At 46.1% G+C, this 26,154-nt stretch overlaps 1 protein-coding gene across 4 annotated transcripts in view; it reads right to left on the reverse strand.

Annotated features, from left to right (window-relative positions):
• VAV3 (vav guanine nucleotide exchange factor 3) overlaps positions 1 to 26,154 on the reverse strand; it is a 209,720-nt gene that overhangs the window by 173,133 nt on the left and 10,433 nt on the right. For 3 of the 4 annotated variants that reach the window (XM_075760090.1, XM_075760091.1, XM_075760089.1), the window contains exon 1: positions 1,551 to 1,829. The exons of the other annotated variant lie outside the window; for it this stretch is intronic. In XM_075760090.1, the coding sequence (XP_075616205.1) occupies positions 1,551 to 1,754 (204 nt within the window). In that variant the 5' untranslated portion in view covers positions 1,755 to 1,829. Of the gene's footprint in view, positions 1 to 1,550; positions 1,830 to 26,154 lie in introns of those variants that run through there. 4 annotated transcript variants of the gene reach the window in all.

Consider the following 26,154-nt stretch of genomic DNA (forward strand, 5'->3'; position numbering starts at 1 on the left):
TCTGGATTTGTTCCATTTGGAGAAGCCCACTCTCTGCATCTCTCCATCGCTTAGATAAAATATTGCCTCCACATACACAATTCAAGCAGGCACTTGAGCTCTCAAGTACGCGGTGATAGCCTTTATACCACTCACATCTAGTACAAGGCTCTGGGAGTTTTTATTCTGACTAGCTGAAACATACACTTCCCCTTTTGCACTATAGGCTTACAGAAAACATAGCTGGTAAAAGAGGAAATTACTCAGAAAGCCAGTTATTTTCTTTCTTTTTTAAAGATGGAAAAAGAATGTTCCTCCCAAAGTGTAATTCACTACCACTGCTTTTTGCCAGTGTCCTAAACACAAGTAGCAATTTTTATTTCCTTAAACCTAAACCAGAACCATAACACTGAAATGTTACAATGTACCGGTTTCTCAATGTTTTAAAACATACGAAATGTTCAGAAGTAGTTTCCTTTCAGACAACATCTGCTCGGCTGCCACCCTCTCCACAGAGGCATAGGTGTACGCGGCACTGTGACAGGAAGTCGTGTGTATATAGAGCCGCTCCTCATTGAATTATTATCTCGGTATCTGAAACCGGCTTTACGAGGGGCAGTAACAAAACATCGGTCCCAACTAAATAACGCATTTAAAAAGGGGATGAATTTGGAATTACACCTCATTATGATTTAACCAAACTATTAATTTAAAAAGCTAAATATAAAAAGTTCTGAAGAAAAAAAGATAGTAAAACACAGCCAACCAGCTATCCAGAACGCGATTTCTCATTGCTAATCACTCTTTAACACTCAACTTCACGGGTCGCAAAAAGATGGGAAGGCCGGCTGACAAGCGCTGCCGTCGCCTCTCTCGCCCGCTTCCCCGCAGGCCTGCCCGTTCCCCTCCAGCCCCTGCCCCCGCCGGCACGGCAGGCTCCGCCATCCCGTCCTCCACTTCCAACAAGCGCCGTCCCGGCTCCTTCCCTCCGTCCTGGCTTCCCAAGCTCCCGCTCCCCTCACGTACCTAGGTACACCCAGAAACGTTACAGGAGGTCAACCTGTACGGTAAACTCCTCACACGCAATATTAACGTACGTAGAAATGTTAAATTGCTGGCTCCGGCACTACTGCGGGGAACTTCTCCTCGGCACAGCCGCCCCGATGGGACGGGCCCGCGCGGCTCCCGGCGGGGGGCTCCGCGGCTTCCGCCCAAACCGCCCCCCGCTCCAGGCAACGAGCCCTCCCGGAGATTTTAGGAGCCGCCAGCCGGGAGCTTCTCCGGTCGCGCTCTCTCGCCCTCCCGCCGCCCGGGACGCGCCGCGCAGGGAAGGAGCCCGGCGGGGGCCGGCCCGGCTCGGACCCGCGCGGCTCGAGCTCAGGCTCACCGCCCGCAGGAGCGGGGCCCGCCCTCCGCAGCGGGGACCGGCGCCGGGCCGGAGGCTCCGGGCTGGAGACGGGCAGCGCCCGCGGGGCCGCAGACAAAGCGCGCGGAGACCCTCACGCGCAGCGCGCGGAGGGGCGCGAACACGCGCAGCGCGCGGAGGGGCGCGCGGCGGCCCCGCTTGGTACCTGGGACATCTGCGGCCGCAGGTTGATCTCCTTGAGGTTGATGGAGTGGCTGCGCAGGTTGTTGAGGAGCTGGCAGAGCAGCACGCCGTCGCGCAGCGTCTGCGCCAGGTCGAAGACCTGGGCCGTGTCCCAGGTCACCCGGTGGTTGGGCGGCAGCACCTTGCAGCTGATCAGCCACTGCCCGCACTGCTTCCAGGGCTCCATCCCTGCCACCGCGCCGCGATGCTGCGGACGCGGCCGCCCCTGCTGCGCCCTGCCGCCGCCGCGGCCGTCTCGGCCCGGCTCAGCCACCGGGCCCGCCCCGGGAGGCGGGTCGGCCCGGCCCCCTGCCGCCTCCCCGAGGGGCGAGCGGGGGCGGGGGCCGCCTGGAGGGCCGCTCCGTGAAGGTGCTCTTCTCGGTTTTCGCTCGCAGCGCACCTGAGCGGTCATAAACACAGCACCTGTGGTATACGAGGCGCAGCTGTAACAGGCGGGCATAGGAAATGGCATAATGCTACATTCTGGTGTGTCCTCAGTCCTTGATCCGTTCACTGAGAATGTTCAGACGAGGCCAAAGCAGGAAGCTGTCAGGCGTTGTAAAAGATGCTCTCACAGCTATTTCTAGAAATGACAGAGAACATGCCATGCCATAGCTTTGTTTTGGCTTCTGTTCTCCCCTGAAGTATTTTGCACTAACTTGAATTTTATTTGCACTTTAAATAATGTTGAAAAAAACTCAATAGCTTCCAACACGCATTCAGGCAACTTCAAATAAAAAAAAATACAAGTGATTTTAAGTTACTAAAGGTGACCGACTCCAAAACTAGACAGTACAAACAGTTCACAATATCCCCCGCCCTTCCATCTCCAAAGTTATTATCCCTGTTGGATTTCTGAAGCAGTGCTGGAAATTTACTTTCTCAAAAAAAGGAAGTCACTGAAAAGGGTACAAAAACTGTTTTCCTCCTCTATTAAAGTGTTCATTTAAAAAAAAACCCCACTTTTAAAGTACTATTAATGGGTAATTTATGGGGGAAAAACCCACAGCCCAGGGTGAGAAAGCTTTCTAAGAGCAAAAAAATAATACGACTATTCAAGATGGCCCACAACTATCCCTGGTTTTCACATCTCCTCTGTTAAAAGCCTGACACTACTTTCTGAGCTCAGAATAATCCCACAAATGCTTTTAATAATTTCTGGAAGAATTAATACAGAAGTTCAGGAAATTTATTTTATTTTAAACACATGCAAGTGATTTGCATGTTTCAGTAAGCTTAAAATGCCGCTTCATTTTTTTTTCTAAACAGGTGATATGTCTGCTATTCCAGGCATTTTCCCAAGCAGACAGTGGTATTAACTTTGGATCATGAGTGCAGGGCTGCGGAACATAGAATCATAGAATGGTTTGGGTTGGAAGGGACCTCAAAGGTTGTCTAGTTCCAACCCCCCTCCTGCCACGGGCAGGGACACCCTCCACTAGACCACGTTGCCCAAAGCCTCATCCAACCTGGCCTTGAACACTTCCAGGGATGGGGCCTCCACAGCTTCTCTGGGCAACCTGTGCCAGTGCCTCACCACGCTCACAGTAAAAGATTGAAACACGCCACAGGACAGCTCAACATTTTGCATTGCAATCAGCCAAACTAAAACTTGGCCCTCAGAAAAAGAAGGATCCAGCTCCACCATCCATGACACCTGTGCCGTTACCCAGGAGATGATGGGATGAGATAGGTGTGACAGTACATAATTAGAGGCACAAATGTTGCTCAAGGACAGCTGGGAACAGCATTTGTTTCCATTCCTGAAGATGCACAAAGTCACAAGGAGCCAGCTTGCTTTTCAGACCTCTGCTTGTGTTAGCTGGGCTCGCAAATTAAAGAGGCTTCCAGCTCTGAGGGAGTGCACAGGGAGCTCACGAAGCTGCTCTGTGCAGGCCCGGCCTGTCAGAGCAGAAATGCATTTTAACAGAATACAAACTCCAGTTAGCAGTACGTGGGTTTGCATGAATAAAAACCTTAATTTCCAAGGATTGGTGGCAGTGCAGCTGCACTTAAACTCTTCAAAATAACTCTTAGATGGGAGAGCATGACTTCAGGTTGAGTTGCCTCAGCAATGCTTCCTTCCCTGCTCTCAGCAGGTCCCTCCTGCCCGCCAGGCGCGGCCCATGCGGCTCCCGTTTCTCAGGAGATGTGAATTCTCCATTTCACCGCCTCAGCCCAAACACTCGGTCACTGGTAACAGGTGCCTCTGCCTACTCAGGGCAATGCTTCGATTGTTTTATGCCTGAGCAGCTGGAGGAGAAGGAAGTTTGCAACATAAACATCCTATCAAAGAATCCAACTGCCTACAACAGGGCAGAATTAGAGAGAATTTAATTCCTAATTTAAATCAAAAGGGACTGAAATTAACAGCCTGCACTACAATCATTTGGATATCATCATCCATCAAAATGAACATCAGAGCAGTTTGATCAAGAATATAATAAAACGCTGTCTCGTAGTAACATATTTTTTATCTGTGACAAGTTAAATGTGAAGTGATAAGTGAGAATTCAGTTGCGCCCACGAGCTATCTGCTCTCAGACTGACAACAGCCGCAACACCAAAGAAAATGCAGAAGGCAGAAAAAAAATAGATAAAAGAAACAGGCACTACATTATCCACATCCCCACCTCAGCTGCCTCCAGCCAGGATGAGTGGTACAGCACCCTGAAAGCAACATAAACTGTTGGGATGCCTTCTCAGAGATGTAGAAAAACAAGCACTGTTCTGATTCATAAACAGCAAAAAATGTACTTCGGGTTAGTTGCTCAAATGGATCTAATCTTTTTACATGGTTTAACAGGAGCAATCCAACACTCCTTAATCCAAAAATATACAAAGAGTATGTATGCTTTAAAGGTGGTGGTTGGAATTCTAAATATCCTAAAAACCCACACTGCAGTTTTAAATTGTTTAAAAGTCATAGGCTGTTATACTGCAATATAAGAACTAAATTTCATTCAAAATACGGGTGGAACAAACGTTCCTCTACTGTGTCTCACGTAATCAACTGAGTGACGTTCCTCAGTTGATGGAGGAATGGAAAAGAATTCATATATCTTCTTCGTAAATGGAGAAGAATTCATATATCCACAAAAATTCCAGAAAATTAGCTCTCTACACAGAGTTACACGGTTGAGAGGAAGGAAGGGGCAAATGGATTCATAGCCAGAATTCCTGGCCAGCACAGCCTTGCTAGAGCAGACGCTCGCTGCTATGGAGGTTCAGGACTATCTGCACATCCACCTCCCTCCTCTCTTGCAGTACTCTTCACAACCTTCTTCAGCTTCCTGTGTTGTCCACAGTCATTTGTTGGAACGGGTTCATTTTTTCTCTTAATCCTAAAATAGTTCATGTTCAAGAGCTACTTTTACATTGACTTATTTTTTTTGCTGTTAATAGATACAAAAACCACAAAACCCTATAGCTCAAGTATCAAGTACTTTAAATGAACCAGCTGCTGAAGACATACTGGAAGTTGGAGCTATTTCCATCCTATTCTCCTCCTCATACTCCAAAAATTGCTTATAGATCTGTCTGGTTTGAGGATCCTCTGGATTCAAAGAGACACCAGTTTAAAAGTCACCTCAGCCCATCCGTCTCCTCCTGTTTCACTAGCACAGACTGACATTCATGAACCCGACAGCTAGATCTCAGTTTAGATCGCTCAAAAGGTTCAAAGTATGTCACACACTTTTTTCTTAATGCATCATTAAACCATTTGCCAAAGCAGTTTGATTTTCAGATTTTTATAAAGGAACCAGTAAAATTTTGGATGTATATTCCCCACTTTCAACATACTGCAAAGCAGCAACATAAATACAAAAAAGGAAGAGAAAAAAGAAATCTCTATTAAAAAAAGCAGCAAGTCTGAAGGACAATTGTACACAAAAGGCACCCAAAAATAGCTTTTGCATGTTTTTTTTTTTTCTCTCCTTCCAGGAGACAACTGTCTCCTTGCTGGAGACATCATCATAAATTTGTTTTCTTTAGTCTTACCCTGTGCTGCATCCTATGACGGTGGCAACTTTTCAACTCCTTTCTTGTTGCTTTATTTCAAAATAGAAACTCAATTTGTTTTATACAGTGCGTTTACAAGCTTTCTGAAATAATTGTTTCCCCGCTGTCACCACACTTACTGTGTTTCGATTACTTACATTGCTCAAGTTGGGGAAAAATAAACTAAAAAAATAAAAACCCTACCACAAATGTACACACATTGCCTGTTTTTCAGCTGCTGTTACAGCTGTAATAGTGCCCATGAGCCCTAGGCACAGACCCCCTCTGTACGAGTTGCTGAACAAGGATACCAAAATAATAGATCTCTTCCCAAAAAGCATCGCTCCTCAATTCCTTTTCCTACTTATTCCCTTATTCACCGATGGGTTCATCGGTTCTGGCACTTAAAGTTTTCCTGTCTTCTGACAATTGCACTTGAGTGCATTTTTTAACGCTACAGGGAGAAAGAGGCACAAGCCCAAGCGAAGAACCGCCCTCGTTCATGGGTACTAGAGGCCCGCGTGTTGGCTGAGCCAGCCCTCAGCTCATGCTCAGCGTGTCTCCATTAGACCCACTTAATTACCCAGTAAAAAAATGCAGTTACACACAGTCTGCAAGTAAGAAGGAACATGCTGTCTCGTGTCTCAGCTATTTGTATCTTCCTCCCGTTTGGAAATGTGTTGGGCTACCGTGGCTCCTGGCCAGAAGCCTCCCTCAAGCCGCCCTCTTTTCGGCTGGATGGGACTCATAGGGAGGTGTCCAGAGGCCAGCGTTTCGTAAGTAGCCTGCTGTTCTTGCAGTAAATGAGGGTAAGATTGTTGACCAGAATTCTTCAGCAATTTCTGTCTGCCACTGAAAATGAGTATCAACGTGGATCAAGACCTCCCAGATGCATCTGCATATATCCTATAGCTATAGGCTCCAGTTTCAGAATTACTTTGGGAACTTTGCAGCAGAAAGTGAAAAACCATGCTACTTTTACTCGATTGTTAATTAATTATTTGGTAGTGTTATTGTGAAAAATCTTATACTGCAAATCAAATAGACTTTTAAAAGTTAAACATTCTAAAATAACAGTCCTATCTGAATTTCGGCAAAGCATTATATTTTACTTTAAAAGAAAAAAAAAAACCTATTTGAAGTTTTTGTGGAAAGAATCATAAGCAATTGACCTGAAGTCTAGATGAGGCACTGCAAAGAAAAGCAATAAAAAGTAAGATAATACACTGGGAGGATACATGGACCTGAGTGGAACAGGACTTTCTATTAAATTTACTTTTCAACAGACACCTGAAAGATGCAGACAGACAACATGATATATCAATGTATAGATAATGATAAACTGAGAGGAATTCTAAATGCTACCACACCAAAAGAAAAAGATGATACAGGTTTTAGTATAAAATTGCCTGAACATATAAAATGCATTTGCATGTTTGAGAAGCCTATTCAGTGATGCTGCAAGATCTTTGGATGAAGATCCATCCAAACCAGTCAATGTTAAAATAAGACATTAAAGCAGTCAAATGGACTGCTTAGCTCTAACAACCACCTACCAAATAACCGTCTTAAGCCAATGTTGTCACTCTTACCTTCCATGCCAGAAATCTCCTTTTCATTGAAGTCAATAGAAACTTGTCCTATTTTACTGGGTCCAGAATCTTATGCTGAATTCCTAAAATGGGATATTTGCTCCAAAAAAGCCCAAGTTTCAGCTTTCCAAATATCATTCATACAAAAGGAGTAAGCTGATGATGTGCCACCTGTTTGTGCTGAACAAAGAGGGAAGCAAGGCTCAGCCAGCCAGCCTCTCACCTCCTGCAGCAGGCAGCCATGGCATTTATGATAAGGAAAACAGTTAAGGTCAGGAAAAAAAGGCAATTGTCTTATACTATTTTACCTATTTTAACCAAAGTATCAAAAAGGCTGGTTTCTTAAGAATCCAAGCAACTTGGAATGGTAAATGAAATCATAACTTTCCTTGTGCCTTAGCAGGTCCTGTTCAATTTTCTTTGACATCTCTAAGGAACATACCTCTGTCTTACCCCTTCCTCCCACTTCATCTCCATTTCTTAGCTTTTTTAATGCAAAACCAAACCAGATGACAGGGTTACAGGACAGCTAAAGCACCTCTCTTCACTCAAGACAGAAGGAGATGCTGAAAAAATAGATTTTATGGTCCTAGCTAACAAGAAAGTAATATTTGTATGAAAAGTCAAAGTGTTCAAGTGCATATAAGTGAGATATGAATGGGAAAAGCTAGAAATTGGCACAAGCAAGCCCTAAAGCAAAGAAAAGCTGGGTTTATGTTTTCATAGTCTATTTGGGACCCAGAACTGAGAAGCCAGGAAGATTTTCCTGCATCATTGGAAGAAGGGATCAATTGCTCAAAGTGTGACAGTTGCAGAAAACACAGCGCTGGATGAGGTCCTGGAAATTCAGGACAAAAAAACTTCACATTAAAATAAAAAAATCTCCACTCTACCTGAAGTTCGGAAAAACTGAGAAGTGCCACGCATGAAATATCTACTCGAACAGTTAAAGAATATCTGGAGTAATGTTTATAACTCTATTACTAATAGAATATTTATTTCAAAATTAATAGTATTAGGCAATTGAATTTTTCATATCCTAAAGGCAAAATTTACTATCAGTCTCTAGTCTCATGCTGTGTTAACTGTTATAATAAATAGGACAGTCACATATAATCTCTGAGACACTGTTCCAGTTTTCCACTTACAATGTTAGCTCTGTATTTACATACTAATATAATTTTGGTAAATAAAAGTTTCCTTTTATGCTTACAAGTAAAAAATATTAATGATTTTTAACAACAAAACATTCAAATTTATTTTTAGAGAGGTCAGCAGACAAAAATATTTCTAAACAGTTCAGCAGGCAGTGCTGCTTCATCTCTAATGTTACCTATACTTGTCTCTCCTCAAGAACAGAGGCTATAAATATTTCATAACATTCTGCTACCGACTTTTTTTTAACCTTTCGTAGGTTAGCGTACTTGGGTACGGCTCGTCTAATAAGGCTGGGCCAACGCCAGACTGCGGATCAGCGGGGGCTGAAGAGTTAGGTGGCCCTTTGTTCGGTCCAGTGGGACTGAATGTGCAGCATCAGGGACCACAACGCTAGATTAGGGCCAGAAAGTAACAGCAGCCATGAACCCTGGTCTTCAGTTCAGAAGAATAAGCCATCACAACAAGGAGAGGACACAAATTTTCAGATCCGTTCTCTGAATGTTGTGCACTTCCATTTCCGCAGGCTCAGTTTTAGGCTTAGTCCCACCCCCCTGGGTGCCAACAACATTTCTTTTATTCCAAAAGAAACCAGATCTCAGCCCAAACCTTCAATTTTACTGCCTAGGACCCCCACTTCAGTTGAAGTCAGTGGTATCTGTGGCTGCCAGTAGCTGGGGTTATAAAGTTGTGTATCCAAATTAGAGACCCCATTAAAATAACAACTAGTAGTGTCTTCAGTCATATCAGAGATCATTGACAGGCAAGACAACAACAGAAGGAAATCACTTCCTACCTCAAGGCATCAAGTCCCACACGCTATGCTGATATCAAAACTCCCCCGATCCTGGTTGAGAAGTATTACTCTTGAGATAAACTAGAGTGAAATGATGATTTAGCCCCATGGGCATGCAGCACGTGTCCTGAGGTGAGGCACAGCAAACCACCAGCCAGCCCCAAAAGCCAGTCTTTAGTCTCTTGGGAGACTAATGGTGGGCAGGTGGCCCAGGCAGAGCTTAACTGCTCAGGAAGCCCCAAGAGCCACTTGTGCTAAACCAAACCTCCTCAAACAGGATTCACATGGGCTTAGCATGTCCCTGTTGAGTGTCTCAGTGAATGCAGGTTAAGTTAAACTTGTTTAAAGGCTGGTTTTGGAGAATTTTGGGTTGCATAAGATGTTAAAATACTGTAAACAAAAGCAAGATGTGTATATATATAGAGAGGGAGATTTCACTGATGTCACACAAAGTTATTAGTTGCATTAATCGAAGTGATTGGCAAGTCTTCTACAAATTTTTCTGCCCTGCTAGTTTGTCAACATCATCTTCATGTGGAAATAAAGGGGTTTTGCTTTTTTCTTCAAATACTTTTTGTGTTATAAATGCAATTATACAAGGATTTGTAGAGATCCAGTAGTATTCAGAATGATGGGTACTACACTGATAATTGGTGCCTTTAACTTTACCAGCTGTGACATTCCCTGCAGCAGAAGACAGCAGAAATAAGGGGAGCAATGGCTCAGGAGCTGTTGTGTGCAGGTGGTGGATATGCAAAGAGTCTCCCATGAATCTGAAAAGACAGAAGCATGTTTCAGCCACTGGGCTGGTGAAACATGTTGTGTTTTAGCACAGCTGATGAGGTGCTGTTCAGTTGCTGCTAAGCTGGCTAAACACTGCCTTGGGTGGCAATTTCCAATTAGGAGATCCCAACCTGTAGCTCAGAAACCCAGCCAGGTGTGCAAGGGTCAGAGGGAGAACTTAGAAATTCACTAATCTGAGAGGAAAGAACACAAAATGCACATGTACAATGATAGGCTTACAGTGTCATTTTCCTCTGCAATTAAAAATTAAATAAATATTCTCAATAGTATGACCAGTCCACCACTATTTTCTTCAAAATTAGAGCGTGGAAAACATTGAGTTGCATAGATCTGAGTGAACAAGCTCCCTTTCTGGATAGGAACAACATAGGAGATGTTTGGCATGGCCTTTTGGCCCTTCTTTAAAATATCTCCTTTGCCACTCCTGGGTCGAAGCTCTGCGGCACAGCCCACAGCTGCCCGCCTGTGTGCCCGCAGCCGGCTGGAGCCGTGGCCACGCAGGGGCACAGTCCTCACCGCCCGCCCTTTGCCAGCTCCGGGTCACCAGCAGCCTGCACAAGCCTTCAGGGAGAGACTTTAGCAAATGTCAGCCTCCAGTTGTGCAGGATTATATTCTGAAGACAGTCTTGTCCTTGTCCCTGGTTATGTGTACAGACTGGGCGATGAGACGCTGGAGACCAGCCATGCTGAAAGGGACTTGGGGGTCTTGGTCGACAGCAAGTTGAACATGAGTCAACAGTGTGCCCAGGCTGCCAGGAAGGCCAACCGTATCCTGGGGTGCATCAAGCACGGCATTGCCAGCCACTCGAGGGAAGGGATTGTCCCACTCGACACTGTGCTGGTTCGGCCTCACCTCGAGTACTGCATGCAGTTTTGGGTGCCACAGTACAAAAAGGACATAAAACTATTGGAGAGTGTCCAAAGGAAGGCAACAAAGATGGTGAAGGGTCTAGAGGGGAAGATGTATGAGGAGAGGCTCAAGTCCCTTGGTTTGTTCAGCCTCGAGAAAAGGAGACTGAGGTGAGACCTCATCACGGCCTACAGCTTCCACACGAGGGGGAGCGAGGGGGCAGGCGCTGATCTCCTCCCTCTGGTGACCAGTGATAGAACCCAAGGGAACGAAATGAAGCTGCGACGGGGGAGGTTTAGGTTGGATATTAGGAAAAGGTTCTTCACCGAGAGGGTGGTCGGGCACTGGAACAGGCTCCCCAGGGAAGTGGTCACAGCACCGAGCTTGACTGAGTTCAAGAAGCATCTGGAGAACGCTCTCAGTCATACGCTCCAATTCGGCTGGTCCTGTGTGGAGCCAGGAGTTGGACTCAATGATCCTTATGGGTCCCTTCCAACTCAGGATATCCTATGATTCTATGATTGTCTGCACGCTGCGGGATGGTATTCAGAGTAATGAAGGATTAGCTGACCGCTGAGCCATACTGGCCTTTTGGATGTCACATTTCTCAACAGCGGACACTCAAAAAATGCAGGACTGGAGAGGCTGGTAGTCCTCTGCTGCAACAGTCACCATACAAGAGGCCCAAATTTCTGTTTAATTTAAAATTAACTAGACTTTTAAAATATTTCATGGCATATAAGAGGTGTCTGTTTAAATTTCTGTTGGAATTTCAGTGCCCATGAAAGCAACTATCTGAATTTTCTTCCCATTTTCAGCATAAGATACTCATGGAGTTTAGGATAAATCTCAGCTCCCCCTCAACAACCTCACCCAGCAGGTGTAGTTTTTGTAGGGGTTTGTTTTGTTGTTGGGTTGGTTTTTCTCCTGAGACGGGGGTGGGAAGCCTTTGGGGCAAACACCCAGAAAAACTCATTTAAGTGACACCTTCAAAGCCAGGCAGTTAGGTGGCTGGCTGCTCAGCCATGTAATTGCATTACGTTCAGGGCCCACTGCTAACGATCCCTCTTGTATGCATTACGGGCACTTCCAGATACTGAGATAAATTCATCCCTGGTGAAAAGTGCTAATTTCAACAGAGTTATACTAGGCATGAATTTGAGTCGCTATGTCCTTTTAAAATGAGCCTATTGGGATTAGTTACAGGAATGCAGTTAAGCTCAGATGTAACAGTTAGCAAGATCAAGGCCACTGCTGGATCACAATTACAACTGAGAAAAACAAATGTACTAACCAGCTGCCAATCAAACATATGAAAATGAACAGCAGTTATAATTATTGGCGATTTCTAATAGCATGCTCATACTTGGACCTTAGATACCTTAAACAATCCGGAAGCTCAGCATAATGATTACTCTAAAAGGGGAAAAAAAAACCCCACGTTGATAATAGCTGTTATGAGATGGTAAGGTTTTAAGCAGATGGTAAAAAGTGTCAGTCTGAGGCAAAATACAGATCTCCCTGCTGTTGAATAATTAATGAAAAACTCCTTCCCCATTATAGCCATTGTTGCTGTGTGACTGAATTGTCTCCATTTAATAAGGCTCAAGTCACCTCTTACGATCAGATTTTTTTCCCAGGGCTGATTTCTGTTGTGCTCTCTCCCTCTCCTGATCCCTTTCCACAGGACACATTCTGTTGTGCCTAATCAAGCAGAGCTGCGGTGAAAGCAATCAAGGCAGTTTGATTTAGCAGCGCAGCCTTTATTAGAGAAATCCAGACCCCACTGAAGTCGGTTGGAGTCATGACATTGACTTCAGCCGTGCAGACGTGACATATCCTGAATTCTCCCTTTTAATTGGATTGTATCCTTCTGCTGGCTTACACCAGGACAAATGGGAGTTTTCTCAGAAAGGATTTTATTTTTAGATATTGGAATACATTAATTGCAAATGTTCAAATACACCTGAACTAAAAAAATAAATCATGCAGCCAGCTCTAATTTCAGGGATATTATTCTAACATTTAGATTTTCTTATCACACTAACTGCCATGAACTACTGCCATTATGTTCTTGCACGCATTTCATTACAGAAGGAGGATCTGAGAGCCTAAGAAGCCGGAAAAAAGAAAGTGAGATAAAAAAAGAGCTTTCCAAAAAATGGGATGGAAAAGGAGGTGGTCAGAGATAGGCACAAGAGATTACACCCTACCTTATCACGAGCTGAAAGACACTGATGTGGAGAAAGTGATGGGCCAGGTCACGAAAGGACATTTGAAACCAGCAGGTCGATGCCTGGCTGCAGTGCGGGCGGCGAGCAGAGCACGGACCGCGTACCGGAGGGCAGTTGGACAGCATCGCTGCATTCCCTCTGACGGAAAGCTCCTACTCCACGCTTTCTCTTAACGAATGCATTTAGCTATGGTATTTGTCACAAAGTATTGCGTTTTGTCCAACCCCAGTGCTAACAGAAACTCGGAGCAGTTGTCAAATTCTCCGCGTACTCAGAGATTTAGCACCCAAAAGCGGCCTCCGTCTCCGCAGGCATTAAGGCAAACCCACAGAGCCACACTCTGCAGGCAGAGCGGGGAGCTGCCAGCTCGGCAGAGCCTCTCTAACACCTCTAGCCTGTGCCGCTCGGCCTCCATCGCTGCCAGGGCTTGCATCCCTGTCAGCTACAGCCCTCGGGATCTCAGGAAATTTAGCTGTTTTCGGGGAAAAGATAATACTGACGATGGGTGAGGACTGCGTGGGGAGGACTGCTTGCATTTCTTTACCACAGCTGAGGTCACAAGTAAGGGGGTTTGAATGCAAAGTTACTGTGGTTTTTTTAAACAAGGTACTATTGCTTTTCATCACCGGTGAGGGATGGCTGTGGTAACTGGAGAGAACGCATCATTTACAGGGTCAGATCAATGCAAAAACAGAAAAGAAGGCAACAGCCATTATCGTTCGCTTCTTGTGACTTTGCTGGATTGCATGAGCGTAGCAGTGTAGCCCAGAGTACTACATTAAGCTCACGCCTTTGCTACATTAAAGGTTTGTAACCAGAGAAATAGAAGTTAAATTCGGTCGTGTTCATGCAGGGTGGGCAGATGGAAACCAGACCTCTCTCTCCTCTCTCTGCTGCCTCTCAGCTCTGTGGGGAGACCCCAATGTCCTGGGGCACCGCAGCCACGAGAGAGCAGCCGCTTGGCTGGAGCTCACCAGCAGATCTGCACAGATCGCTGGTTTAAGGCACTAGGCACTGGTGGGTGAGATGAAGCTTCCGCGTTCCCTCTTACATTCACCTTCGCTTCTGCAACTAATGACAAAAAATGATTTCACATCAGTGGGCATTCCTTTCAGTCCATGCATGCAAATGCCTTTCACCACGGCAGAAATGTAACGTGGAAATATAAGCATTAAACACACTAAATTTTTATTATGGCTGTCAGAGAAGTGTAACAGTTCTTACTAGCTGCTGCGAGCCAGATCCTGCCTGAAATTAAATCTTCAATCTTCTCTTGGAGATTGCATGCCAGCAGATTTCTTTGCATAACGCTCACAGCTTGCCTTCAAACATGTGCTGCATAAATAGCTCAGGGAAAGGAAATAAAGTCACACTTGTAACTGATTTGATCATACTATTCAGTGTTCGCCAAATCCCTTCATCTTTCTACAGAAAAAAAAGAGGTTTCCTGATGCCCTACAATCACAGTGAATTCTTTCCAGAGAAGTCCTGAAGCTGACAATCGGCATTCCCTTGCAAGGCACAGCCAGGCAAACAAAAGACATCTGATACAGGTGATTCTGAAAAATGCTGGCATAAAATGCGCAGTTGTAACAGTCTCAGGGAAATACTGGGGTACTTCTCATAAGTTGACTGCCTTCAACTTTCTAAGAAAGAAAAGCAGCTGATGTAATGTTGCCACAAGTTTACAGAAGTAAGACACGTTATTTAAAGACAGCGTTTCTACGTGTAAGGTTTTCCTTGGCAGGATGTCTGCTGCACCTCGCCTGGAGGCTTCTGCACCGTTCCTGGACGGGCACGGCCAGCCAGGCCCCGCATCCCAGGGTAAACAAACTTGCTGGACACGAGGCCAAGACAAGTGTTGCTCAGAAATTCTGCTGTCATTAAAAAAATATTAGTCCTTCTATGTCTGCAACTTCTGATTATTTACAAAATGCTGTATTGGATGTGGTGCTTTTCACGAGGAGTTGGTGCTGTCCCTGTGCTACCGTGCTGGCACACACAGAGCGTAGTGAGGGCTCAGCTCCAAGGGCAGCAGCAGTCCTGCTCTGCACAGCGACTTTAGCAAAACTCTTAAACGTTACTATTAGCCGCTCAGCTCTGAGGGCTCCCTTTACTCATCTGCTCGGTTCCTGCATGCAGATGTTGACCCTTTTTATGGCTGAACTGGCGTACAGAGATTTGCTGCTATCACTGATGAGCTTGATGATAGTACTAATATCAGTTCAACACAAGACAGCGCATGGAAGGAGAGAGAATTAGCCACCTGAATTATTGTCATTGACCATCACATTGCTTTCCACAGCAGTGATATAATGTCACGGTGCTGTAACATAGCAACAATTTCGCTTTCAATACCATAGGACAAGATGCCAACGCGGCTCTGCTGCCCAACAGTTTTGCATGGCTACTCCATTTCCCACGCAGGCAGCACCCACCTCCCAGCAGGGTTAATAGCGAGGGCAGCACCGCACCTCCGCAGAAGCTCCTGTTAGCTCACTCGAATTGCTCTCCTGCCTCTGGTGCAGTTCTAACGAGTGGTTATACAGCCTGGGGTCTAGCTGTACTCCTTGTGGTGGGGAAAAAAAAAAAAACCCACAAAAAGTACACTTTTTCTTACGTTAAGTCCAACAAATAGAGAGCTATGGTTAAAGGGTCTCTGGATTCTGACAGCAAGTAAACAAAAGCAATCAAACAAAAGGTAGCGTGTGGAAATCTGATAAAAAAGACTAGCTACAAGCACATATACTAATGATTTCTTACAGTAAAAAAACACTTTCTTTTCATTCATCAAATAACATGAATTGAAATTATTTGGGGAAGCGACCATCTTCCAATAGACAGATTGCATATTTAGGACTTAAAACAGATTGAAAGTGAAAATTATGCTAAAATTGTGGGCAATATAAATCCTTGTTTACTTGACGCTGCATGGGCTGCCAGGAATAATTAATAAGGCTAAATTTAACTGCTCTGGCAGTATTTCCCTTTCAGATGCAGATCATTTTGGTCAAAGCCCAGGCGATCTAAGTCAGGTCCGTATTTCCAGTGCTGCCAGGGAGGACCAGAGCTGGGGGAGAGGTGAGCTGGCTTGCTTTCTCCAGAAAAGCTGCAACCATTTTGTGTACAAGGGTGCTGAAAAGTAACTCCTCTGCTGTAAGGTGCTGTTTCAGGTGCTCTTCTTCAGCCTGGCCGCAAACCGGTGAAACCAGATGAAACCAAACAGGCAGCTTTACCAGTCTCTGTTGTGCTTTGGTGTGTGAGCTCTCACCGAACTCACGTGTTCAGCTCAGGAAGGAAAGCAAACCCAGCCACCACGCAGGCGAGCGATGGAGGCTAAGCGGTGCTACCCTGCTTCGGATGCGAGGGAACTTGGTTTTGTGAGATGCAAAGAGGCGAGTGACCTTTTTAACCGAGCCCCAGGGTCTGTCTCGCTTAATTTCCTGTCTCTTACAGCCACACGGGGGAAAGAACAGAAGAAACGAGTATGAACTTGTTATCCCCTAATTTCATTTTAACACCCTCCTCCCAATGCTCTTCCTGTGAGAAGTTCAGGTATCCAGAATAATACTGTTGTATTAAGAAAACAGAAACAAATCCCTGAGAAGGCACTGGGATCCAGGCAATATAACTTGACACCTTCTGCTGTAATAGCTGGTAAAAACAGCTGCCCCTACCAAAATCTGCCCGAGATGCTGCCTTCAGCTCTCAAGGTGCAATTTGTGCACTCCTAAATGTGAAGGCAAACCAGGCTTCCAGTGGGACGTGAGCATGGCAATCCAGACGGCTCACCAGCAGCTTCAGCACGGCAGAAAACCTCAGCTCCAGCAGCAACTCAGAGGAAAAAAATCAAGCTGCCAGTCATGGCAGCAAGACCTAACCTGGGTGTTAGATCATCGACTCATTTTGTGTTCTACAACAGGAAAAGATGACTCCAAAGCTCATCCCTGCTAGCTGGCAGCCAGCCCTGTCCCATGCACAACCTCAGCTTCTTCTTTCCCTCCCGTGTAATTAAAGAGAAATAAAAAGAGCACAAGAATAACCCATAAAAGCCAATGGAGTGGCAGTTGACAAATAATTGCATTCACATTCATTACCATGGTGTTTGTCTGCAGGAGAAAGAGCTGGGCGGGTTTGTTATTGTTTTACCACCAGAAATAGTGCAAAGCTCATATTTGGATGATGCATGCAACTGTTTTTCAAGGTACAATGAAGAAAAGAAGTACTCGTAGCAAAAACTGCCTTGCACGAGGTAAGAAAATTTCTATTTTGATCCACAGCAGGAGAAGAAAAGGCTGCAGCCATAAAGCTAGTTGTCCGAGCATCTAGGAAGCAACCATAACACAGCAAGAATTTTAAATTATTTTAGCATTCCATTTAAAAAATGTTTAAAAATCCAGGACAAACCATCCCTACACACAGAGAAAATTTGTGTTTGTGGTTAAGATGAAACTGGAAATTCAAGACACACGTTAATTCCTAGTCTGCATGACATGGGAGTAATTTGATTCTCTGTGTCCCAGTTCCTCACCTATAAAATAAAGCTGAAAATATTACTTTTTTTTTTTTTTTTAAAGGCACTGCCTTTTAGAATATCAGCTCACAGAGCAGGTATTACATCTTACTGTGTATTAGGTACAGCATTCAGAATAAAGATGCTATAATCTCAGCTGGGCAAACCTATACTAAAATCTTAAAGTTCTATGGTAAGATTCTAATTTTAACCTAATTCCATGTCTTGTCATGTCTTACTTGGGATGTACTGACTTAAAGGAAAGACAATAATAGCATCATACCTATGTTTCACATACCATAGTAACTCTTGGAAGAAAAACATACCAAAAACACTAGCTGTGAAAGTGAACGAGAGCAAGAGCTGAAAGAGCTGAAACATGATTGTAAACCTCGCACTGACACAGCAACAGCTTCAGCTCACCCGTACGAGCTGTAATTTGCAGGGCTGAGCCTTTTCCTTTCAGTTGCTCCATCAGCAGCTGCCGCTGTATCTCCCCACTCAGCATCCTGCTGCTTCTCACCCCTCACATAGAATCACGGAATCATTTAGGTCAGAAAAGATCATTGAGTCCAACCGTAAGATCATCAAGTCCAACTGTACATCACCACCACCTGTCGAAGCCAATGTGCGGTAACACCACCGAGGCAGCCCAAAGCCGGAGGGTTACGTGGGAGGGAATGGAGCAGGGCTCCGTGGGAGGGACGGGGAGCAGCCCTGCACACCCCTCAGCAGAAGCATTGCTTGGTTGCCTGCCTCCCCTCAAGCATGCAGGCTTTCATGGGGGCTTACTCTGCTCCACTCCACACCGTCCTTCCAGTGTGGACATACTGGAGGAGGATGTCTGACCCCCTGGAACTCCTGCTTTAAACTGCATAACCTATAAAACCACAGTCCTCCATGCCTAGGAACTCAGCTGTCAGCCTGAAAATCTGGGATTTCCACGCGCTTGTGCGTTAATTTGCATCTTTTGAGCCAAGATCCCGCCAAACCACCACGATCTCTCCAGGCTCTACTGCTCGGCTTGGGGCCACCACCCTCAGCTCCACAGGCAGCTTCGTTCCCTTGCCCGAGCGCTGGGCGTCCCCCCCCCGCTCCAGGGCGTCCCCCCCCCCGCTCCAGCACAGCCCCCGTCCCTCACCCCCTGAGCTGGCACAGAGCTGCTGCCTGCGAACCAACCCTGCCCCGCACAAACCAGCCGGGCCGGTTCCCCTCCGGGATGGTTTCCTTCGGGGTCGGTCCCCCCAAGGGCACGCTCTGCCGCACCCCACTCTCTCTTCAGGCACACTTTTATTCTTCAGCCAAATGCAGGCAGAACCTCTGCCGCCACAGCCCATCACCACTTCCCATCACTCCAGGCTGGCTTTTGGTCGTTGCTCGCTGCTCAGGGGGAACACCTGGCTCCTCTCCAGCAGGTTTCACTGGCTAACCTGGGCTTTAATGGGGTTGCCTATGGCATCCTATGGCATTTAGTGGCCATGGTCTTTGCTTCCCTCCAAAACAATCACACCTCATGGGCTGAGATTGAGTGGACTGCTTGAATCACAGAATCACAGAATGGTAGGGGTAGGAAGGGACCTCTGGAGATCATCTAAGTCCAACCCCCCTGCTAAAGCAGGATCACCTAGAGCAGGTTGCTCAGGATCACGTCCAGGCGGGTTTTGAATATGTCCAGAGAAGGAGACTCACAGCCTTTCTGGGCAGCCTGTCCCAGTGCTCTGCACCCTCACAGTGAAGAAGTTTTTCCTCATATTGAGATGGACCTTCCCGTGTTCCAGTTTGTGCCCATTGCCTCTTGTCCTGTCGCTGGACACCACTGAAAAGAGTCTGGCCCCACCCTCTAGACATCCACCCTTTAGATATTTATAAGTGTTGATGAGATCCCCTCTCAGCCTTCTCTTCTCCAGGCTAAAGAGCCCCAGCTCTCTCACCTGAGAGATGCTCCAGTCCCCTCATCATCTTTGTCGCCCTCCGCTGGGCTCTGGCCAGTAGTTCCCTGTCTCTGAAGCACATGCAATGGCTCCGGTTCCCACCCAGATTCCCAGAAAGACTGCAGGTGTTTCCACGGTGCCTGCAATAGCTGGCTACCCAACTAGCCTTGCATCTCGAGCTGTTAGATTTCCCATCAGCAACTTCTAGGGACAGTCCTGGTTCTACCTTCAAATTAATTTGTCCGCTCAGAGCCCCAACCTGGATCTCAAACCCAGATTTCATAGGTATGCAAAATAGGCTAGTCAGTTAATTTCTAAAAGGAACCGTGAGGCCTGGCTGGCTGGCAGTGCACGCTAAATAATAGTTCAAACACTGCCTGCCTATGACGATAAAGGACAATTGCGCAGCACAGGCGAACACATCCAAAATAGATTGCAGCCCAATCTGTCTCCATACAGCCCCATGAGTCATGCTGAGTTGGAAAATACTTTATAAATGCTAGTAATGGCAAGCAATCATTTTAATTAGATATGGCCTAATTAAAAAAGAATAGAGGCTTTTATAGTTCATGCCTCCCCAGTGTGCACTAGGGATCCCCACTGTTTGGCAAACAGGAAAAATGTTTGTATTATTTAATAAGCATAATGTTATCAGCAGAGCTTTAATGCAGGATTTAATGCATATGCTCTGGCTCACCAGACTGAATGTTGACTGGTCAGCGTGCAGCCTAGATGGAGGAAAGTCGCAGGCATTTCACATCTCTAAACGAGATCCCGAAATGTCTCAAAATGATAAAGTACACACAAGGAATTGGCTAAACCTCCTGGGCGTTTATTAAGCTGTATGCGGGCGTTGAGCAGATTCATTCAGATACAGAAAAAATTGCCCTAAAGCTGCCAAGCAACACCCCAGACTGATCAGCTTCTTGGCAGGCGTCGAGTAACGAGGAGAGAGAAGAAGTGATGCCAGCGCCCTCCTGCCAGCCCCTGCCTGCTCGCAGCCCACCCTCCCACTGCCCTGCCACCCCCAAAAAGGAGACCAAGGCATTCCCGGCTGCTGGAGCTGGCGGGTGCCACCACACTGGCCCTCGGCCCTCCGCTGCCAAGCCGGGAACAGCCATGGAAAGCAGAAATCCAGCACTCCCGTGAGCTGGCCCACCGATGGCACGGGTCCCTCTCTCATTTTCACATGCCCTTGTGTAATGCTTCCACTCTGCTGGGGGAGGAAGCAAAAATACCACAAGAAAAAGCACTTCCTGCAGTGTTTCTGAGCTAGTCAAACCCAGGAAATAATGGAAATTACAGTGATGCACGGGCTATCAAGTTTCTTGAGTTTATTGTGTATTTCTGTTATTTCCTGTGCTTTTCACAGGAATATTTAAAGTCATAAAGAAGGTAAGCTTGCATATACGACCACAATAGCATTAAAGTAGTAAAAGCTTCTCTTCTCCCTACGCATATTTAAAATAACAGAGAGCAATAACCTTCCTTTAGTGCGAGATGGCCGTGCATCGTGCTCGACACACCACCCGAGCCAGACTGCTCAGCCCGCAACGCCCTGGATCCCGGCACTGCTACAGACTGATCGAAGACCATTATTCCTGCTCAGGGGGTCCCAGAGAGCCCACCTCAGAAAACAACCCAGCGAGCTGGAGATCTGCAGCGTCTCCCTGAGCCCCTGCTGATTTGGTACAACTGAAGCACCTCCATGGGTTCAAATCACCCTCCATGTCACCTACTTGCATGTGGGGGTGCCGACGGCTCCCCGGGGCCAGGATCGGGTGCAGGCAGGGCTGCCACGGGGCTGGGGGTGGCTGGGGCTGCCCAACTCTGGCGTCAGCGTTTCTGTTGAGAGCGAATGCTGCTTTCAGCAGTGCTGTATTGATTTGCCTCACACGAGGTCACCTTAGAAGATGATTTACATTAAGAAAAATCAATTTTTTAAAAAGTCATTGCTGGGAGCAATGCTTGATTTCTAAATTCAGAGCACAACCGGCCACACGTCTGAGTTCAAAGAGTTACCTTACTCTTATTAAAGGCAGCAGGATATCTTCTGCCCGCTCCATAGCTTTACACTGGAAACATGCACAATAAAATTTTTATCACTATCTCACTACCATAACTCCAAAAGACTTAAAACCAAAAGACTGCTTTCTTATCATTTCAGCTTTTTCCAACCCTGCCTGAAGTTGTTAGCAGTGACTCCTTTGCCTTGAAAAGGAAAAAGGGGGGTTGAAATGGAGTTCTTTCCAAGTATGTCGCCCCAATTTCATCATTTCCTTCCTTAGTGAAACACACACATTCACCTACTTTTTAGTAACAGAGAATCAGATGATACTTAGTCATCCATTGCTCAAGGCTCTGCACGGACGTCATACAATGTGCACAGTAACCCATCAGTGTCATGTCAGGAATATTGCCCTGCCATCAAAGTTAATTTGCGTTTTTTTCCTCACGGATAGCTAGATGCTGTACACATACAAATGTTCCTCATCGCTCCCTTCAGAGGTCCCAAAAACCTTTTACCATGCTCGTCTCAGCTCTGAGGGTCACTCTTTGCGATGTCTCTGAGGACCCCCTCGAGCACCAGAGTCCCGGAGGTGAATCCCCACGCCACCCATGGCGGTGAGCTGGCTGCTGCCCCAGCCCGCTCCCGCCCACAGGCAGGGTGCAAACGCCGGTCAAATCACAAATGTCACACGAAGAGGCAAAACTGGAAGAGAGCTCAGCGAGGCAGAGGCCCCGGCTCACTCTGTCCTGCCTGCGGCTGCATTAGACAACCAGGGCAAATTTCCAAGGAGGGTGTAGATGGTGGGATGATGGTTAAGGCATCCTGGCATGGGATTTTCTTCTCCTCATATAGTGGAGCAATGTGAAGAACAGCTGAAGGGCCTGGGAAGAAGAGTAAGAGTTGAGCCGTTAGCAGAAGAGCAGAGGCAGGAGCTGACGTCTCTGTAAACCCAATGTTCAGTGTTCTCCTAAAGCTCCTGAAGGAACTATTTTACACACAGAGACTGTTCTCAAACTCTATTTTGGAAATCCATCTTCTTAGCCAGAGCGCACCATATTTATACCAGCGTGCCGAGTGCTCGCCTCCCCTCGGAGCCAGACTGGGCGCCCTGCCACCGCCTGGGTCGCCGGCCGGCCAGGCTGCTCTGCCTCACGGGGGGCTGCAGGGCCCGCTCTGCTGGGCACCTACTGCCTCCACCTCTGTTCTCGCTGCAGGAGAACCCGAGCAGCGCGGCACGTGTGTAACGCAGCCTGCCTCTGACAGCAAAGGGCCTGCGCGTCCTGACTACGCACCCGCGCTTGAGCTGGATAAGGCTAAGCTCGCCACGTTACGTGGCTATTCCTCGCGTCTCCCTCCGAGACTTCGTCTGCCATCAGTCTGTCTCCTCAGTGTGTCTCCTCCTCCTCTGTAAACCAGCCCCTTCACCCCACCTCTCCAGGAAGTCACGTAACTCCTGGCCACGTCCAGGGGTCCCCTTCTGTTCCAGTTTGACAAACTGTCCCTCTGTTTGTGGGCAGAGGACACCGTGCCGGTCTCCTGTTACAAAGGGGGTAGCAGTTGCAGGAGCAGGAACTTGCCAGTCAGCCGGCACAGCTCCTCTGCCCCGCCACGGGTATCTTCAAAGTCTGAACTATCATCCAAAAAAATACTGTGTTCTTAAAATAGTTTAAAATTTATTTACACCTCAAAAAGTTGCTTAAATAATACATTAGTCTATGACAGATGGTAATTTTTTGAAGTCTTCACTAATGTACATATTTATGCACATAAAAATGCAATTATATGCTTTTTATAGTCGTTTATCCTCTTTTCAGTCCAGTACAACTATCTGTCAGGATGCTGTCAGCACTCCGAAGCGCTGACTGCACGCGATGCCTGCTAGCTGCATCCACGCACTTACAAAATGCACGCGTCAAGTGCTCCACGTTTCCTCACGTCAGCACCAGTTGCTCAACACGTGACAAACGGATGGATTTGGGCTTTCCTGCTGCTTTTCCCAGAGAACGGAGGCATCTCTTCTTGAATCTGTTAAATAAAATAGAGATGAACTGTTAAGATGACCAATAAAAACCAAAGCTGTTATTGTGAAACAACAGCACGTTACCTTTGGAATTACACATGGATAATAAATGGTTCTCCGAGCGTACAGTAATTGGGAAACTTCCCTGAGATGCTGCTACCAACGCAGCTGGGCCTGGAGCAAACGTTTATTAAAGCTGCTTAATCTGGGCTACTCAGCCCTTCTTAACTAGGCTGAGCGTTACTGTGCTTTGCATTAAAACCACGAGCTACGTACGCAGCAGCTGAAGGAAAGATTGCAGATCGTGAATCCCAACGCTTGCAAGAATAATCAGACAAACATATCCCCGCTCTCGTTTGGGCTCGCAGTAAGTTTGGTGATTACTTGCCAGGGTTATTCAGCATGTCAGGGGCTGCCTCATCGCAGCAGTCTGCTTTGGCTCGGAAGGACCTTCAGCTTTGAATTTTGTGTTCACCAGTTCTGACTGACCAAAGATGTGTTATAGTAGTTTTCTGGAGCCATTAGTGCCCAGGTATTTTCATCTTATATTTTCAGCCACCTCTGAGCAGACTAACACAGCAGTACCGTCAGGCTCTTCTGGCTTCACAAAGGGATTATATGAATTCAATTACACCCTCCAGACAATTTTTTCTTCAGCATTTGCTTTACATCCCCATCCCGCACGTTTTCTGTCCTTATCTGTGGGACAATGCTCTGTACTAACTTCGTGTTTTGCTTTTTCCCTTCACACATTTAATTACTTACATTTTTTAAATGTATGCAGACACCAGGCTCAATTTGCCTCTAACTGAAAATGGGAATGTTGAAGCTTATGAATGATCCCATTTGAAAATGGGTAAACATGGGAGGAGAATTAGGTAATTACGTGGGGGGACGGTGGGGAGGAATGAGATACATCCATATATTAAAATAAAAATGCAGGATAGTGTTTCCTACCCTGTTTGAAGTTTGATGAAGTTAACCTTTCTTTTCTTGTCATACATCAAATATTCTACAGAGGTCTGTTGTATTTAAGGTTCGACTGGATGTTTCTAGTCACCTTGCTGCTAAGAGAAGTGGATCTTGGTACCAAATTCAAAACTGAATTTACGAGTGCTGCCATTCAAAAGCAAGGACCAAGCGGGGGTGGAAGGCTCTGATGTTACGGAACCATCAGAACAACTCAGATACAACTGTATGCGACTCTAGGAAAGGAAAACAGCACCTCTATATGAACACCGAAAGAAGGTCTTCAGCCCCTTCTGCCTCTTCTAATGGCATTTCGGGCTCTTCTGCCTCTTGTAATGGTGTTGTAAACCCTTTCCATCAGAAGGATTTTTCCCTTCCATGATTTGAAACGCTGGAGATGTGTGCACACAACGGAAAGGAGGAATTTAACCAATGTTTAGTAGAATCAGATGGGACAAAGAGTGAGTTTTTCCAGTCCTTTATGTTATTATTAATGTTGCTAAGATTTTTGCTTTGTAAATCATCCAAACCTGAAATTCTGCCAGGAAGAATTCTGCCTGCTATCACTGGGAGAACAGATCGCTGTTTGGCAGGGATGCAGACTCACCAAACCCTCCCTGACGGGCCAGCTCCAGCTCCCGGGTGCTGAACCACCTGCACGTTGTGGCGTGTGGCCGCCAGACGTGGCCCGATCACCCACCAGGCAGAGTTATGTAAAAATCATCATAATTCTACTAAAAATTAGCGGGGGGAAGCAATTGCGTTAATAAACATTTAAGGTCCCCAGAAGACACGCTACTGAAAGAGGTCTGTGGCTTTTATGGCAGGGCCCCAGACTACCTCCAAAAGAGAAATCAGCCAGTTCTTCTGGGACAAAAGTCTGTTTACCTGAAGTAAATGGCCAAGGAATCATGCTCATATAAAGGGAAAATAGGTCAGCTTTTTCGCAGCTATTTTATGCAGCTACTTTCTATGATAAATAAAGATTTCTGGTGAGACAACCTCAATTCCAGTATGGTACATTACATATTCCTACTCGTTTATTTGCTGCCTAAGATGAAAGACCTGGGTGACTGCACTGGATTTGATATAATATTAATTAATGCATAATACTTTAATGTTGAATTTAGCAATGGTCTAACCACATGATATTCATAAGTGCTAAATGGTTATGCCTAAGCATGCAAGTAATAACGTACATCCTAGAGAAGCCAGGAAAGCAGGGCATCAAAGATTTATATGGATGAACCCACAGGACAAATGAAAAGTAAGAGGGAAGAGACTTCAAAACATGTATTTTTAAAAAAAACCTGAGAAACCTCAAGACTATATTGCTGTCTACCACTTAGCATATAAAGGCTGAGCGCGCTGCGGACAGCGAATGCTTTATCCACAGCGAACACGGTTTCCCTTCCTTCTTAGCAGCTGGCTGGGAGGAACTAAACTTAGCCGGCCTGAGGTGTAGGAAACCAGATAGCACGGTGTATGGCTGGATAGGAAATACAGGGCTCAATGTGTTTAAGGTTAAGATTAAGCCCCGACTTCCTTTGGGTCTATTTTAAACGGTGGCAAATGATGGCATGCCTTCTTACAACAAAATGACAGATGATCAAGGTCGAATATGATCTGTATGTCAAGCATTCGTACAAGGACCTTTCTTTGAGGGACTGGGCAGGAAGCGTTTTAACGTGGTGTCTCATACTTCCCCTC

Source organism: Balearica regulorum, chromosome 8 (assembly GCF_011004875.1).
Source record: "Balearica regulorum gibbericeps isolate bBalReg1 chromosome 8, bBalReg1.pri, whole genome shotgun sequence".
Lineage (NCBI taxonomy): Eukaryota > Metazoa > Chordata > Aves > Gruiformes > Gruidae > Balearica > Balearica regulorum.